This window comes from Ilyonectria robusta (genome assembly GCF_021365365.1).
Source record: "Ilyonectria robusta strain PMI_751 chromosome Unknown BGZ61scaffold_22, whole genome shotgun sequence".
NCBI lineage: Eukaryota > Fungi > Ascomycota > Sordariomycetes > Hypocreales > Nectriaceae > Ilyonectria > Ilyonectria robusta.
The window spans coordinates 399,584-413,581 of record NW_025764456.1 but is presented as its reverse complement, the minus strand read 5'-3'; the positions used below and the strand labels follow the sequence as shown (position 1 = coordinate 413,581).

Genomic DNA, 13,998 nt, shown 5'->3' with positions numbered 1-13,998 from the left:
CCAGTACGACGACGTCAAATGTCCCGGGCGTCATTGCAATGTTTGGGACACGACTGACCAAGGGAAAGCCACGGTCATCTCTCAAATTATGTTTCAAGTCCGACCGGCCGTCGGCCTAGTGATTTAATTGACGTCTTTCTCAAACTAACCTCCCAGTGACGTTGGTGCTTTCTAGTAATATCACAAAGACCACTCCATAACGAACGAAACTACCTTGACATCAGATATAACAATTCGCAGCGCCTCGCCCTCCTGCTCGACTTCTACTTGTGCTCCGCAGCCTGTCATTTTCGCACCGTCTCCCCAGGCAATATCGCACCCGTCACGTTTCAAGACCCACGGTCCTCGTCCGAAAACTCTCGACAGGACGACAGAGCCGCTGGTGTTTGTCTCGTACACGGCAAGGTCAAAAAGCAACGCGGGCCGTGACGACATGTACACGGCGCGGTAAACATCAATCGAAAAGTCAACTTCTGTCAAAGCAGGCTCCTTATAATGCGCCTTGTTCCTCGGGGACCACGGCTGCGAATACAGCCGTTGGAACCCATTTGGCACGTTGAGTCGGGCAAGCGGCAAGAGTGCGTTGGCTTGGATGGGCGGACTTAGGATGTAGCGACCGTTTTCATCGAACATGGAATCGTTTCGCGGATACGTGAGGCCGCCGTTCTGTAGCCCAGGCGAGAAGTTCTTGTCGGCGTAGGCGAGCAACCTGTTCAATGTGTCCTTGTCACCCATTTCTGCAGCGAGAGCAGCCACCCAACCGAACTCTCCGCTCTTCAAAAGCCGTGTGGTATTTAGGGACATGGCCGCTGCCAAGTTCACCTTGACTGATAGTGTGCCGTCTTCATGGTGGACCAGCCACTTGTCTCTCTGGCGCTTATAGTTTTCGTTGACGAAGTCGGGGTTCCACGAGTGCATCAGCGTAGCGCACCACGCATCCATCCCAGGCCCTGGGCTTGGGATGATGTGCGGTTCATGCAGCGTCACGAACAATTTGAAGTCTCCTTTCTCGTCGAGGCTGCCTCCATAATCTTCCCACGCCTTGATGTAACCTGCCGTCGCCTCATTCGCGGTATTGCCTCCGTTGAGTTCGTCATGCAATCGGAAGCCTATGATTGGAGGCTGGTTGCATATCTGGAAGACACAGTAGGGCTCGCAAGGCACACCCAAGAACCCGTGTTCAACCATATTCCAGTAAACCACCTTGTTTAGCGAGTTTTGATCATATTCAAAGCGGAAGCCCTCGGTCTCTCCCCAAAAGTACGGCTCGTACTTCAACGTCAATGCTCCGGGGTTCGTATAGCGGTCGTCATCGAACAGGCTGTTGAACAGGAGTGTCATGGTCTGCAGGTACGCGCTGTACATGATGTTGTCTTTTTCGACGGGGTTCACGCTCCCCTCGCTCCTCGGCGTTTGAGCAGGACCTCCTCCGGTGCTAGCATCCCGCCAGTAGTACCAAACATCAGGGTGACACATCTTCTCAATCATGCGTTCAAATGTCGGCTTGAACAGACCAGGAGCGGCTGGTAGACGATGAAAATGTGCGAGCGCGAGACTGTAGGCAGCATAAGCCAGCTGGAATCGATAGGCGCCAAACCCATCATTGAGATCAGAAGGGCCCATCATGTTCGACCAGTCGCCCTTGAGTTGTCGGGCAAGATTTCCAATGTGTCTGATGCTTGTAACCTGCTTTTTGTCCAACAGGTCAAGGCTTTCCTGTTTATTGCCATTCAGCCCTTTGGAAACAGTTTCTTTCGTCGAATCGGTAGCCAGCTCATTGTCAAGCTCGTGGGTGTTTGGCTGGTCCAAGTTCTGAGCCAGTATTTTCCACATTCGCTCAACAACCCCTGATGCATCAACACTATCCATTAGATGATCCAATAGGCGACCGTCTGGACCGACTACATAAGTAATTGCGGTGTGTGGAATAGAGTAACCTCCTGGAGCGTTGTCGTCATCTCTGCGCTTAGCGAACACCCGAAAAGCGTCTCTAGCAGAATTGACTTGTTCTTTCGTGCCAGTCAGTCCTGTGAAGACTGGTGCCCGATCTGCCAGGAACTCCTTCATGACGTCAGGACTGTCACGCTCCGGGTCGACCGATATATAAAGAGGAACCACGCGGCTTGCAGCCGGTCCAAGCCGGTTAACGGCTTCCGTCAGACGTTCAAGGGCGCGGGGGCAAACAAGCTGGCAGTTGGTAAAGCCGAAGAAAACAAGTAGATGCTTGCCGTAGAAGTCGGCAGTACTGACTGCGCGCCCGTCATGGTCAATGAGCGAAAACAACGGCTTGCTGGGTAGATCAACGTTAAGTGTCATTATGTAGCTTTCGACCAAGGATTTCAAGTTAGAATGAAGCGATCAGAACTGAGAAGTACAAGATTTACGTTCTATTTCTCCTCTCGCCAAGCGTATTCCCACCTTTATATTGTGGGCTTGACCTTGTGCGTGTTTCGCCTAGACCAATCATTAGACCTTCCGAACCTCGGACCGCCTCATCGTAGTTGAGTGTGGCCCTCATACTTCAAAATATGACGGAGAGCCTGCGGCCGGAAGTTCCGTGCTCTAGACTTGTCCCTTCCTTCCGAGTTCAAGTTGGTATGAGGTCTCGAGATCTGGACTTCAAATGAATCCCTAACCCTGTTCGTGATAGCAGGGGTTGCAACGCCCTTAACTATACCTGGTGGGGAGGGTAACTCTCTTTAAAGGTTACACGGCACACAAATCCTTGGGGTCATCATAGATTTATAATTCCGCGAATGCCGTCAGATTCCGTGGTGTGCAGTAACGTAATCACGGAGATCGGACCGTTTGTTTTAGACCCTAAATTGTGATGCTAGCGGGCGCCAACACCTCGGTCCGGACCCCGCCTTTGACCGTCTCACACCGTCTTATTTTGCAAGCCTACGTACGCAATATCCAATATTGGTTTGTCGAGCCATTTCCGGCTGCGATAACGAGGTCGAATGCATGCTCTCCTTTTTTGTGCGGAAATGCTTGGGGCCTTTGAGACATCATTGCCCTCAATCAACGTGAGACATTGCATTTTATGTTGCCCAACTATTTTCTGGAACACAATAGAACTTGATGGTGTGCACACACTGTTTCATTGAATTCAGCCTTGAATTTGACATTTTGTAAAGCTCACAGTCCCGAGTTCCCCCCTCTCCCCCCCACCCTCCCTCCTCTAGCACTTGGGGTTACAAGTCGATTGCATTTCTTCGGGCTTGTAGCGATATTCTCCAGCTGACTTGATGTCACCAAAGATGCAAGTAGAATGCTCGTCTATTGACTAATTAATGTCGTGTCCGCCACGAACCATAAGCTTAATAAAATCAGGAAACCAGAATGCCTTTCCAAACTCCTTCATAGTTAGCAGATCTTCAATGAAAGTGCCAGTGTTCCTTGACTTGAAGATCAGCTTAATCTTCTCTTTAGGTAGAGTATCTTTTGTCAAAACAGCCTCAGCCTCCATTTTAAATCTGGAATAGCGCTCATTCAGACGTTAACGTGATTTGATATTCCATCGTGGCCTTCTAGCCGCACATGAAAGGATGGTAAGTATATATGACATTTCCAGTGTAAATTGGGTGCCTAGAAGCAGTGTATAGGCCTTGATTGGGTCATCTGAGGCATGTCGCGGAGACATGGTAATTAGCTCCAAATTGCGGATTCCATCCCGGTCGGTCCGACCTCCGATGTTTGGCCCGGGAAGCTAGAGCTCCAGATTATACGGTACGAGATGGACCAAATAAGTAGGGCTTTCATTCCGCAGCCATTCCGTGACTACAATATGTAGATCCTTTAGCATCCGTAACATAAACATGGCAGACCCATCAACCTACAGCCTCGACGCTTTGCAGGGAGCAGACTCTGCCTATGACGCCAACCGAAACCTTTCTCTATTGAACGGGCCCAAGGAGCCAGAACTTCTTCTCAGTACTCTTGGTTCACTAATTGAGGAGCAAGCCGTGGCTTTCGGCGACCGGTGCGCAGTCTCGGTACCATGGCAGTCCACCCGTTTATCCTATCGAGATCTTGCCGATCGGAGCAAGGTCGTGGCAAAGGCTATGCTCGAGATGGGCGTTCGTCACGGGGATTGCATTGGAGTTATGGCTGGCAATTGCTTCGAGTATATTGAAATTTTCTTCGGGGGCTCACGTATTGGCTGTCCCGTCGTCGTCATCAATAACACCTTTTCTCCAGAGGAGCTGGCCGCCGCAGTGACCCGTGTCAGTAAGTCAACCATCCTTTGCATGCCCGGAAGCTGGCCGGAAGCTAAATTCTGTTTAGACTGTAAGTTATTATTCATAGCTTCCACAATCGGCACCCGATCGTGTCAAGGACACATCGAGAAGCTGGTCCAGCTTCCCGTCGCAGACACGCACCTCAAGTGCCTTGTTGCTCTGGGAGACAACTATGTGGACCATGGGAACGGGGTTGAGGTCCAGTCCTACCACAACTTTCTTGGCAACGCGCATTCGATTTTCATGAACGATGCCGTCCTCAGGCGAGCCGAGCGCCGAGTAAAACCATCTGATGTGCTGAACCTACAATTTACTTCCGGTACGGTCGTTTACCTGTTAACGCTAAGCCGTAGTATCTAATGGTGTAACCAGGAACTACTGGCGTACCTAAAGCCGCTTCTCTCACACACTTGTAAGCACATCATGTTTCCCTCTAGCAGATCAGGAATCTCACCCACATATCTGCTACTAGGAACTTGATCAACAATGCCCGATTTGTCGGAAACTCGATGAAGCTCACCAAAGACGACGTGGTTTGCTGCCCCCCGCCGCTCTTCCACTGCTTCGGACTTGTGATGGGGTTATTGGCATCGTTTTGCTACGGGAGCTCAATCATCTTTCCGTCCGATACTTTTGACGCTCAAAAGACCATTGACTCGGTGGTTGCGGAGAAAGCCACCGCGTTGCTTGGCGTGCCTACCATGTTCATCGCCGAGCTGGAAGTGCTCGAAAAGAATCCCGTGAAGATCACCACGGTGCGGACTGGCCTCGCCGCAGGATCTCCCGTGCCCAAGATCCTCATGGAAAACCTCCGTGAGAAGATGAATATTCAAGGAATGTTAATTGCATATGGAATGACGGAGACGAGTCCGGTAACATTCATCACATCGCTGGAAGACCCAGAGGAGAAGATGCTCAACTCGATCGGACGAGTTTTACCTCACACGGGTGCCAAGATCATTGATATCAATGGAAACATTGTACCAGTTGGAGGTCGTGGCGAGATTTGTACCAGTGGGTTTGCACTACAAAAGGGCTACTGGAACGATGAGGCAAAAACCCAAGAGGTGATGAGACCAGATGAAGACGGCGTCATGTGGATGCACACGGGAGACGAGGGCTTCATCGACGCGGAAGGATACGGGCACATCACGGGCCGCATCAAGGATATCATCATTCGCGGTAAGCATTCCTTGGCGTGTCGAAAAGCCATTCGTACTGACAATTCCCGCACAGGAGGCGAGAACATCACTCCACATGAGATTGAGAACCGTTTGCTCGCCCACCCCATCATCACGGAAGCTTGCGTCGTCGGCCTCGCAGACGAAAAATACGGTGAGGTTGTTTCATGCTTCCTAAAGGGCTCAGGGGACCAGCCCAAGACACTATCGGATGGTGAAGTCCGCGGCTGGGTTGGGCAAGTGTTGGGCCGAGTCAAGTCTCCTCGACATATTTTCTGGCTGGGTCACGGAAGCGTCCAAGGCGATCTTCCCAAGACTGGGAGCGGCAAGTATCAAAAGCATTTGATTCGGGAGATTGGTAACGCGATTTTGAAGAGAGGAGCAGGCGTGCGAGCTAGACTTTGAGATGACCATAGTATGGGGAGCACGGTGGGAATCTGGGTTCATCGCCGAGATGCTATCTGCTTTGTAGATTTTTTTTGGTTAGGATGTTTTGGCGAGGAATAGAGTGGGGAGCATTTGAAGCCGAGAAGTGAGACATAATTGCGTAGAAGCTAAGCCTCTGTTGATCAACGCGAAATACAGCCGTTGCCTCTACACTATCTCCCCATCGCATCAAATGGAAGAACGGCCCCCGTTTGACGTCAGCTTCTGCAATTCAGTTGGCTCCAATACTACGTACACTAAACCAGACACTTGACCAAAAGAGGACGGCGCTTCGTGTCCTATTTCTCCATCCTTTCCGAATGACCCGGAATGCCAACCCCGCAAGTTGCAGCTTCTTCTATTTGTCGATTGTTCGGGTTCGGTCCGAGATGAGGTGTAGTCTAGTCTGAATGAGGAATAGTCAAAATTATGCCCTTGTCGTTGCGGAGGGCGGACCGAGAGGACGAGGCTCAGTTCACTCACTCTGAAGATAGCTTCCTGGAAACCAACCAATACCAGTTCAGATTTAATTCAATCGAGGAGCATATAGAGCATCTCATAACAGGTAAATAAGGAAGGTTTTGTGATAAATGCCTCCTGGACACAATGCATTCTGGTCCTGCCTACCCTATAGCCGTGAAGGATCAAAGCTCGCTGAAAGTGGTGCTGGGTGTGACCACTCAAGAATGAACTTTTACGGCCCGACGCCTATCTGGACGTCGATACACATAAATACACATAGAGAGAGATGCACTGAGATCTGAAATCAAATATATCCGTAACTTACGGGGTCTTCACAGCATAAGTGATTTATGGGTGATTCCATTTATTGACAACCTCAAATATTTATTTGAAGGTAAAGGAAAAGTAAAAAAAAAAAGAGGGACATTTCTCTAAATAATATTACTCCAAGAACTGTGCTCATTATAGTATAGCTAGGTATTAATTACCTCAATCTCCATTTAGTTAAGTCTCTAGCCTAAGGCTTCGCCTTTCATAGATATCCACACTATTTTATTAATAGAGGCAGCCCTGTCCAGACACCATGGACTACACCGGATCGCCTGTTTCTCACTGAACCACCTGAAGATTCAAATTTTGGAGACGGAAAGTGATTCTAGCATAATGTTCCACTGTTGCTTGTATTGTCGGAACTAAAATAACTCAAATGTAGATACCACAGAGCCCAAAGGTAAATAGACCCCTGCCACAGTCAGAGGCCCCCATATCAGAAAAGAAAACTTGGCGGGATTCCGACTGTGCCGGGAAATACTATAATCAGATGTGTACGACAGCTCTTTGATCGCACACAATACTGACTACACGCTCTCCATGCACCTAAGTTCCTGTGATGCCAACTCCGAACCTCTGGTTGTTAACCAACTCGAAACCCCTAACCTGGCCGTTACGCGTGCACGAATCCATGATGCGGCCACCAGTACGCGCAACGTTCTGGCTGGTTACTGTTAGAGCGGTCCAATCCACAGCGCTTCTTGAATCCTGCCGATATGGCACTTACCAGCTGTCCGTCGCGGGTGCGTTATTACCGCCGCCTATCTGACCCCAAATCCTCGCGCCGCGAATGCGTCGGAAAAGCTGTTGACTACCGGAATGGACAGTGCAATCCCTGCCTCCAATGCTGGCCAGGTAGTTGATACACTCAGCCGCATCGCCAGCCTAGACCCAGTGTTAGTTGAGTGCGATGCTCTCTGTTAGCAGCTTGAATAATGGAATTACCGGAGCCGAGTCTTGAACATTATCGTAGCAATACACGCGCTTCTCTAGGGCTCGGGCCTCGAGATCTGCTAAGAAATATCAGGCTGCTGATATCGGCACCTTTGAAATGTTTTAGCAGACTTACCAATGTCCGTGCTGTTTATAATTGCTTCGTGAGCACCAATTGCCTCGTCAGGAGTAAGATGTTCGCCCTCGGGATTGGCAATGATATTCTCAACCCATTGCTCGAACGAGACAAAGGAGGCAGCTCTGGTCTTGGACCGGGGCTCGATAACGATAGCCTCCCCCACCGAGAGGAGCGCCAGGAGAGACAGGGAGAACTTCATAGCGAAAGTGGCTCGGACAAGGGGATCTATCTTCAAAGGACAAGGTAAAATCTGAACTTGAAAGCTTCTGTCTGAGTTCAGAGTATGAAGGGCATGCCATATGCCTTCTATTTATACTTGAGTCAAGCCGCCAAGGCAGGTGTTGGTTCAAAGCCGGAGAAGGCCGAAAGACCGAGCTGTCAGCAACGTGACGGCATCATGCACAGCCTCAATCAAACTGCCACATTAATTGGAAAAAGCGCTGTTGAGGCCATCGGATATGGCAGCATGTGCCGCCACCGTTTTACAAGGTCTGACCAGAAGGAGGCGACGCACGACATTGAGGGTGGTGTAAAATATCCCTGTACTTGCGGTAGGCATGTACTACGTAGTACTGTTAAGTGCGAGGGTGCAAGTAGCCACGCACACCATACCTGGTCTTCTGGTCACTGCCAAAATATTCTCTTATGTTTCCAAAATTACACTCTCTTATTCGTCTTGGCTGAGGGCTCCACAGTGATCTACATGTCAGCGTCGCTGCATCTAACCATTCTAGGCTCATCAGCTCATCCATCCCCGAATTTAGTCTGCAGATCATGTCGCTGCATCTAACCTTTATAGGCTCGACAGCTCATCTATTCCTTAAGCTAATCTGTGGATCGGGGTGGCTATGTTGGTCACTTTTGAACGTCCGATCTGTGTCTTTCAACAAGCATGGAGCCTGCAAATCTTCCGCAAAAACGTCTACTGATCGGAACTACGTATGGTGTCTCAAACCAGGCCCTGTCTTCTGATATCGGTTTACCAAATAAAACAGATCAGTCTCAGTCGCGTCAAAATCATCGGCGACATTGTCATTGCCGCCACGACTGTCAATGTAACTTAATGGTGCTAAAGTACTAGCGCTATTGGCAGGAGACGAAGGTTTGGTGCTTGGCTACCTAACGCTTTACAAGTTAAACCGTTCCTTACTGGGATAATAAGGTGTTCTGTTTTATCATCCAGTCCTATTATATCAGAGCCGGATCTTCTTGGAGGGGTTTGGTTTCAGTCCGCGCAGACCGAGTAACCATTGCCATGGACTTACGAAGATGTATGCTTGCACCAAATCCAATTTAAGATAGAATTTATAAGGTCAAGATACCCGTTGAAGGTTTGATAAAGCTAAAAGTTCATAATAATGAGCGTATTCATCCTAAATAAAATTTCACAAAATTGAGCTCTTTGGATGTTTGAGGTCCTATTTTTGTACTTTCAATAGACAGTAAAGAGACATAAATTGCCATCACCGAGCACAGCTCTTAGTAGGTTATTGGCCACACTAAAAAGGCCTTGCCAAATCTCCTAGCTTGAGTATCCAAATCCTCGCTGCCTTTTTTCGCGTAGCTACCAACGGCCGATTAAGCGACAGGTTGCAGGATGATCTGAGTTCGGCCGCTAATCTTTGCCTCAGTGTAAGCCTTACCAGCCTGGTTTGCAACAACAGACCCTCCAGTGCTGAGCTTGTACTCCTTGTGGGGAATCAAGCGGTCGAAACCGAGTCGGAAAACACCAGGCTCCTTGCCGTTGTAAAGCACAAGGTCAAGCTGCTTTCCATCAACGCTGTAAGCCTTGGCCACGAGGACATCGGGAAACGCCGCGTCCTCCAGCAAGGGACCCTGGAGTGCCTCATCTGGAGGGCCGTGTAGAGTGGCGTTGGCTAAGTCGCGCTGCTTGACAAGGCGTGCCATGAGGGCGATGACCTGAGTGGTAGCCGAGAGACCCTTGTTGCGCAGAGATCCTGTCTTGGTGGCTTCAACCGGGAAGTAGATGTTGTCAAGCTGATCAAGAGCCTCCTCGCGGATCTTCTCGTTGCCAAACTCAGCAGCGGTGGCGGCAATAAAGGCGCGCAGAGGACCCTCTCCGGCTCGGTAGTTTCCGGGATCCATTTTGTCGGCTCCCTTGAGGTCCTTGACCTCCAGTTGACCCTTGCTGTCGTACTTGAGGAACTCGGTTCGAATCATAGCCCAGTTGCGGTGCGCGAGATGGGGGAGATAGGCAGTCAAGAGCATGGCGTTGATGCAGTCAGTCAGAGTTCCGCAGAGGCCAGGAAGCTTGATTGAAAAATCAGTAAGGTAATCTCAAGGGTGAGAAGGTTCACTTACAGTTAGTCCAGTGAACTCGCTGCGGATGGGAAGAATTCGACCGTCGCACTCGGTAAACTCCTCTTCAAGAGATCGCTCAAACCGATTGCGAATTTTGGACCCGAGATCACGTCCAAGGATACGGTCAGAGATAACCAAGCCAGCCATTCCGGTAAGACTGTAGGATAGATGGTCAGTGATTTCTTTTTCCGTAATGTAGAGTCCTTGTCATTTGGGGTGTACACACTTGCAAAGGGAGTAAGTCCAGTTGGGCTCGCAAGGATACAAGCAGTACGGGTTCTCGGTCATGTTGTTGTGGAGCGCATCTGCAAGACCTTCATAGTTGGTCTTGTAGTGCTTGCCATCATCGATAACAAATTCCAGTGCATTCTTGCGGTGGTACTGGCGATCTCCAGAAGCCTGCTCGTAAAGTCCAATGGCGGAGCTCAAGTATCCAGTGACCATCTAAGCACTGGTCAGACGCTTGAACAAGCCCATGGAGGGTAGTGAACTTACAATGTTGTCCTTCTTGATTGGGTCCCAGTCACTGAAGGTAAACCTGCCGAAGATGGACTCCCACTTCCAGTATCTTGGATCCAATGTCAGAACTATGCATATCTTTGTATGATAAGACGAAGACTTACGACATGATCCGCTTCTGCAGACTCTTTTCGATGCAATTCTGCGACGCCCGAGAGAGATAGCCGTGGAACCCGGGCGCATAATGGCACTGATACAGGCTAAGCACATCGACAACGCCATAAAGCTGATAGCGGACTGCGCCTGTCTGGAACTGATCGATAACATCGTGATAGCTAAAATCATCACGAGCACTGAGGCCGCGCTCAAGCATGTGCTGAACGTGTCGGAGGGTCTCAAGAGAAAGCTCTCGGGAGCCAGGTGCAGGAGCGGGGGTAGCATCAGCAAGCTGCTCCTGGACGGCTTCGACAAGATACTTGTTACGCTCTTGCGCCTTGGAATATCCAGCCGCGTTGAGGGAGCGCGCATTGCTCATGAGCCAGAAGATGCCAGAGTAGCAAAAGATGGCCCACAGAGCAGCGGAGGATTCAAACAGGGTATCCGAGGCAAGGTAGCCAGCGGTAATGCTAGATCCCACCCATAGCGCGATAGGGAAGAAGATGCCGCCCATGGCAAACCAGATGAAGATGGTAACTGGAATCAATACCAAAGTGAGCAGAAACGCTGCCATCGAAGTCAGGCTGGCCACTGCGGTGAGACCAGCTCCTGGAAACAGAGAGCCGAGAGCAGCAGCGCGATACGCCGTGTTATCGAGGTTGTAGAAGGCCCAAAGACCGGACAGCGAAATTGCAGCGTACTGATACAGGGTTCGTCGTTGATGGTACTTTTTAACCAAGCCGCGGCCGGCATGAGGCGGGATCAAGACATCTAGACGGTTGATGTTAGATGGCCTCGTAGACTGAAGAACTCTACAGAAACTTACCCTGGACAGTCCAAGGACCCCAGCTAAAGTCACCAACGGGCTCATTTTGCACTTTGGGCTTGGGCTCGCTCTGCACGGTGGTGTGGCCGTTCATGGCATTCTTGTTGGCCTCCTTGATCTTCTGCGGGTCGTGAGACGGCAACTCAGACACATGGCCATCGTGGAGGCCGTTGGTGGCCGGAATGATCTTGGAAAGCTACAACTAATTGTCAGTGAATGGAACCCATCAAATTTCTTGGGGCTCAGCTGGAAGTGACTGTACCGTGATAGTCGACATGATAGCTTCTTGTGCTCGCTTAGCGTCAAGAGCATGATGGTTTCTCCAATTCAAATCCAGCTCTGGTTCATATAACCTTTGGTGTCTCTGTTTGAAGCACGCTACGGTCCGCCATCTCCGGCCTTGCAGCCACGACGATCCCCAGACCCCGCAAGATGATAGAACGCGGGGTGACGCCAAAATGCGGGGAATACGGGGAAGCTAGGAGTAGAGAACTCAGCTGTCGTCTTATGAAACAGCTCGGAGAGCGGGTCGAAGGTCGGGGGAGCGGAGACGGGGAGGAGGACGCGGAGACGGGGAACGCGTCACGACGGAGGAGGCGGCGACCGGACCGCTAATTGTGACTGCGGCTGGAAGCTGTACTTAATCATTATGAGGAATTGGTCCTTAGATAGCGTTCAGGATTATTCAGTATCGAGCTTTACCCCCGTTGGTCTAAGCATCTGTATCTACAAAGATTATTCCCAGGAATTCCATTTTTCGACCATGACACCCGAGTCCCATCTCACAAAGGCCATCGTGTCACACGCGCCCGAGGATGGAAAACGAAAATGGGTGCTGGAAGACGTGCAAATAACGCAGCCGGGAGAATATGAAGCCATCGTGGAAATGGTAGCTTCCGGCGTCTGCCATACAGACCTTGGATGCGGAACAGCACCAGATGGCACCCCGGGGTTTCCTGTACCCCCATACCCTCGTGTTCTGGGTCATGAAGGTACCGTCTACTATTGAACCAACAACTTGAAGATGAGCTGAAATAAGAGTCAAACAGGCGCCGGATATGTCCGTTCTGTCGGTTCAAAGATCACTAAAGTCAAACCTGGCGATGCCGTCCTGCTCTCTTTTGCGTTTTGCACCAGCTGCCACAACTGCCAATTCGGCGCGCCTGGTTACTGCCACAAGTTCTCCGACCTCAACTTCACCGGTGTGAAGGACGCATTCCGGTTTCCCAAGTCGCCGAGCCAGGAAATCGGCGGCTCATTCTTTGGCCAGTCCAGCTTTGCCAAGCTCACTCGGGTTCAAGAGACGTCGCTTGTCAATGTCAGCGCCTTCGTCAGCAATGATGATGAACTGAAGCTGCTGGCACCTCTTGGCTGTGGCATCCAAGTATGTTCGGATGCACTCACACTGAAGCCAATCAACTGACCGTGGCAACCTTAGACTGGCGCGGGCACAGTGACTGAATTGGCAAATGCAAAGCCAGACGACAAAGTGGCAGTCATCGGCCTAGGTGGTGTAGGACTTGCTGCAATCATGGTACGGAGCCAAGTTCTTTTGATGACTAGATGCTAGGAATTTGCAATGGCTTGGCCAAGTCCACTGGCTAACAACAGATGCAGGCTGCGAAGCTCAAGGGCTGCCGCACCATCATCGGAATAGATCGAGTTCCCGCACGAATTGAACTGGCAAAGAAACTCGGTGCCACTCACGGCATCGACACTTCGTCTGTTTCCAGCCTCACAGATGCAGTACGCAAGGCAACCGGGGCCTCGGGTAGTACCGTTACTGTCGATGCAACTGGTGTTCTCTCGATGATCCAGCTGGGGCTCGAGTTCACCGCGAATCAGGGCAAGATGATATTGCTCGGCGTTGCCCCGATGGGCGCCGGCTTGGAGCTTGCGGTGGTTCCATACATGGTGGTAAGTATCTGTATATTACCATCACTCCCTGGCAAACAGTGAAGCTGACATTTCGCCCAGACGGGCAAGCAAATTATGGGTAGCATGGAGGGCGGCGTCACACCAGAGGAGGTTCGTTCATGCACAAGTTTGCTCCGAGAATAGATCAAAGAACAGTTGTTGACCTTGCGAGCAGTATATCCCCCATATGATCCGCTGGTTCCGCAATGGAGACTTTCCCGTCGACCAACTGGTCAAGTTCTACCCGGTAAGTGGGCTTCACTACTGCAACGCCCAAGCGACTCGGCTATGCTAATACCGATGCCAGGTGGATGATTTCCGAAAAGCCGTGAGGGACATGGAGGACGGTTCGACCATCAAGCCCGTTTTGGTATGGTAGCTGTGGGTTGTCTGCTAGGAACAACTGGGCAAAGGCAGTCCGTCTTAGTGCAAGTTTGTCCCCATCTCAGCTTCCAATTAGTCTGCACAGAGTCAATAAAGCCCCATTATTCAAGCTTCAATTCCATCACTGGCGTATCTGAGTGTTGGAGAGACGCGGGGTATGTTGCATTAGGCGGTCCGCTCTCCGACGGACTCGTTGAAATGATCCAATCAGGAGTCTGT

The 13,998-nt window shown here is 50.6% G+C and overlaps 5 protein-coding genes across 5 annotated transcripts; 2 read left to right on the top strand and 3 right to left on the bottom strand.

The window, feature by feature from the left end:
- Window positions 1-180: 180 nt before the first annotated feature.
- Window positions 181-2,316, bottom strand: BGZ61DRAFT_536946 (uncharacterized protein; the record flags this gene model as incomplete). Its single annotated transcript, XM_046254477.1, has 1 exon — window positions 181-2,316. One exon carries the CDS (start codon window positions 2,314-2,316, stop codon window positions 181-183), a length of 2,136 nt encoding a protein of 711 aa, XP_046099285.1.
- A 1,505-nt stretch (window positions 2,317-3,821) lies between these two features.
- Window positions 3,822-5,830, top strand: BGZ61DRAFT_536945 (uncharacterized protein; the record flags this gene model as incomplete). The annotated part of the gene is made up of 5 exons (XM_046254476.1): window positions 3,822-4,233; window positions 4,291-4,563; window positions 4,617-4,656; window positions 4,717-5,426; window positions 5,481-5,830. 5 exons carry the CDS (start codon window positions 3,822-3,824, stop codon window positions 5,828-5,830), a joined length of 1,785 nt encoding a protein of 594 aa, XP_046099284.1.
- Window positions 5,831-6,990: 1,160 nt separating this feature from the next.
- On the bottom strand, window positions 6,991-7,914 carry BGZ61DRAFT_521332 (uncharacterized protein; the record flags this gene model as incomplete). Its single annotated transcript, XM_046252486.1, has 4 exons — window positions 6,991-7,307; window positions 7,371-7,528; window positions 7,589-7,653; window positions 7,713-7,914. 4 exons carry the CDS (start codon window positions 7,912-7,914, stop codon window positions 7,190-7,192), a joined length of 543 nt encoding a protein of 180 aa, XP_046099283.1. The 3' UTR covers window positions 6,991-7,189.
- A 1,379-nt stretch (window positions 7,915-9,293) lies between these two features.
- On the bottom strand, window positions 9,294-11,755 carry BGZ61DRAFT_497483 (uncharacterized protein; the record flags this gene model as incomplete). The annotated part of the gene is made up of 7 exons (XM_046251162.1): window positions 9,294-9,986; window positions 10,038-10,194; window positions 10,264-10,481; window positions 10,533-10,605; window positions 10,661-11,423; window positions 11,479-11,674; window positions 11,741-11,755. 7 exons carry the CDS (start codon window positions 11,753-11,755, stop codon window positions 9,294-9,296), a joined length of 2,115 nt encoding a protein of 704 aa, XP_046099282.1.
- A 486-nt stretch (window positions 11,756-12,241) lies between these two features.
- Window positions 12,242-13,774, top strand: BGZ61DRAFT_536942 (chaperonin 10-like protein; the record flags this gene model as incomplete). Its single annotated transcript, XM_046254475.1, has 7 exons — window positions 12,242-12,470; window positions 12,528-12,862; window positions 12,917-13,012; window positions 13,096-13,395; window positions 13,456-13,506; window positions 13,571-13,642; window positions 13,703-13,774. 7 exons carry the CDS (start codon window positions 12,242-12,244, stop codon window positions 13,772-13,774), a joined length of 1,155 nt encoding a protein of 384 aa, XP_046099281.1.
- Between the last annotated feature and the right edge of the window lie 224 nt (window positions 13,775-13,998).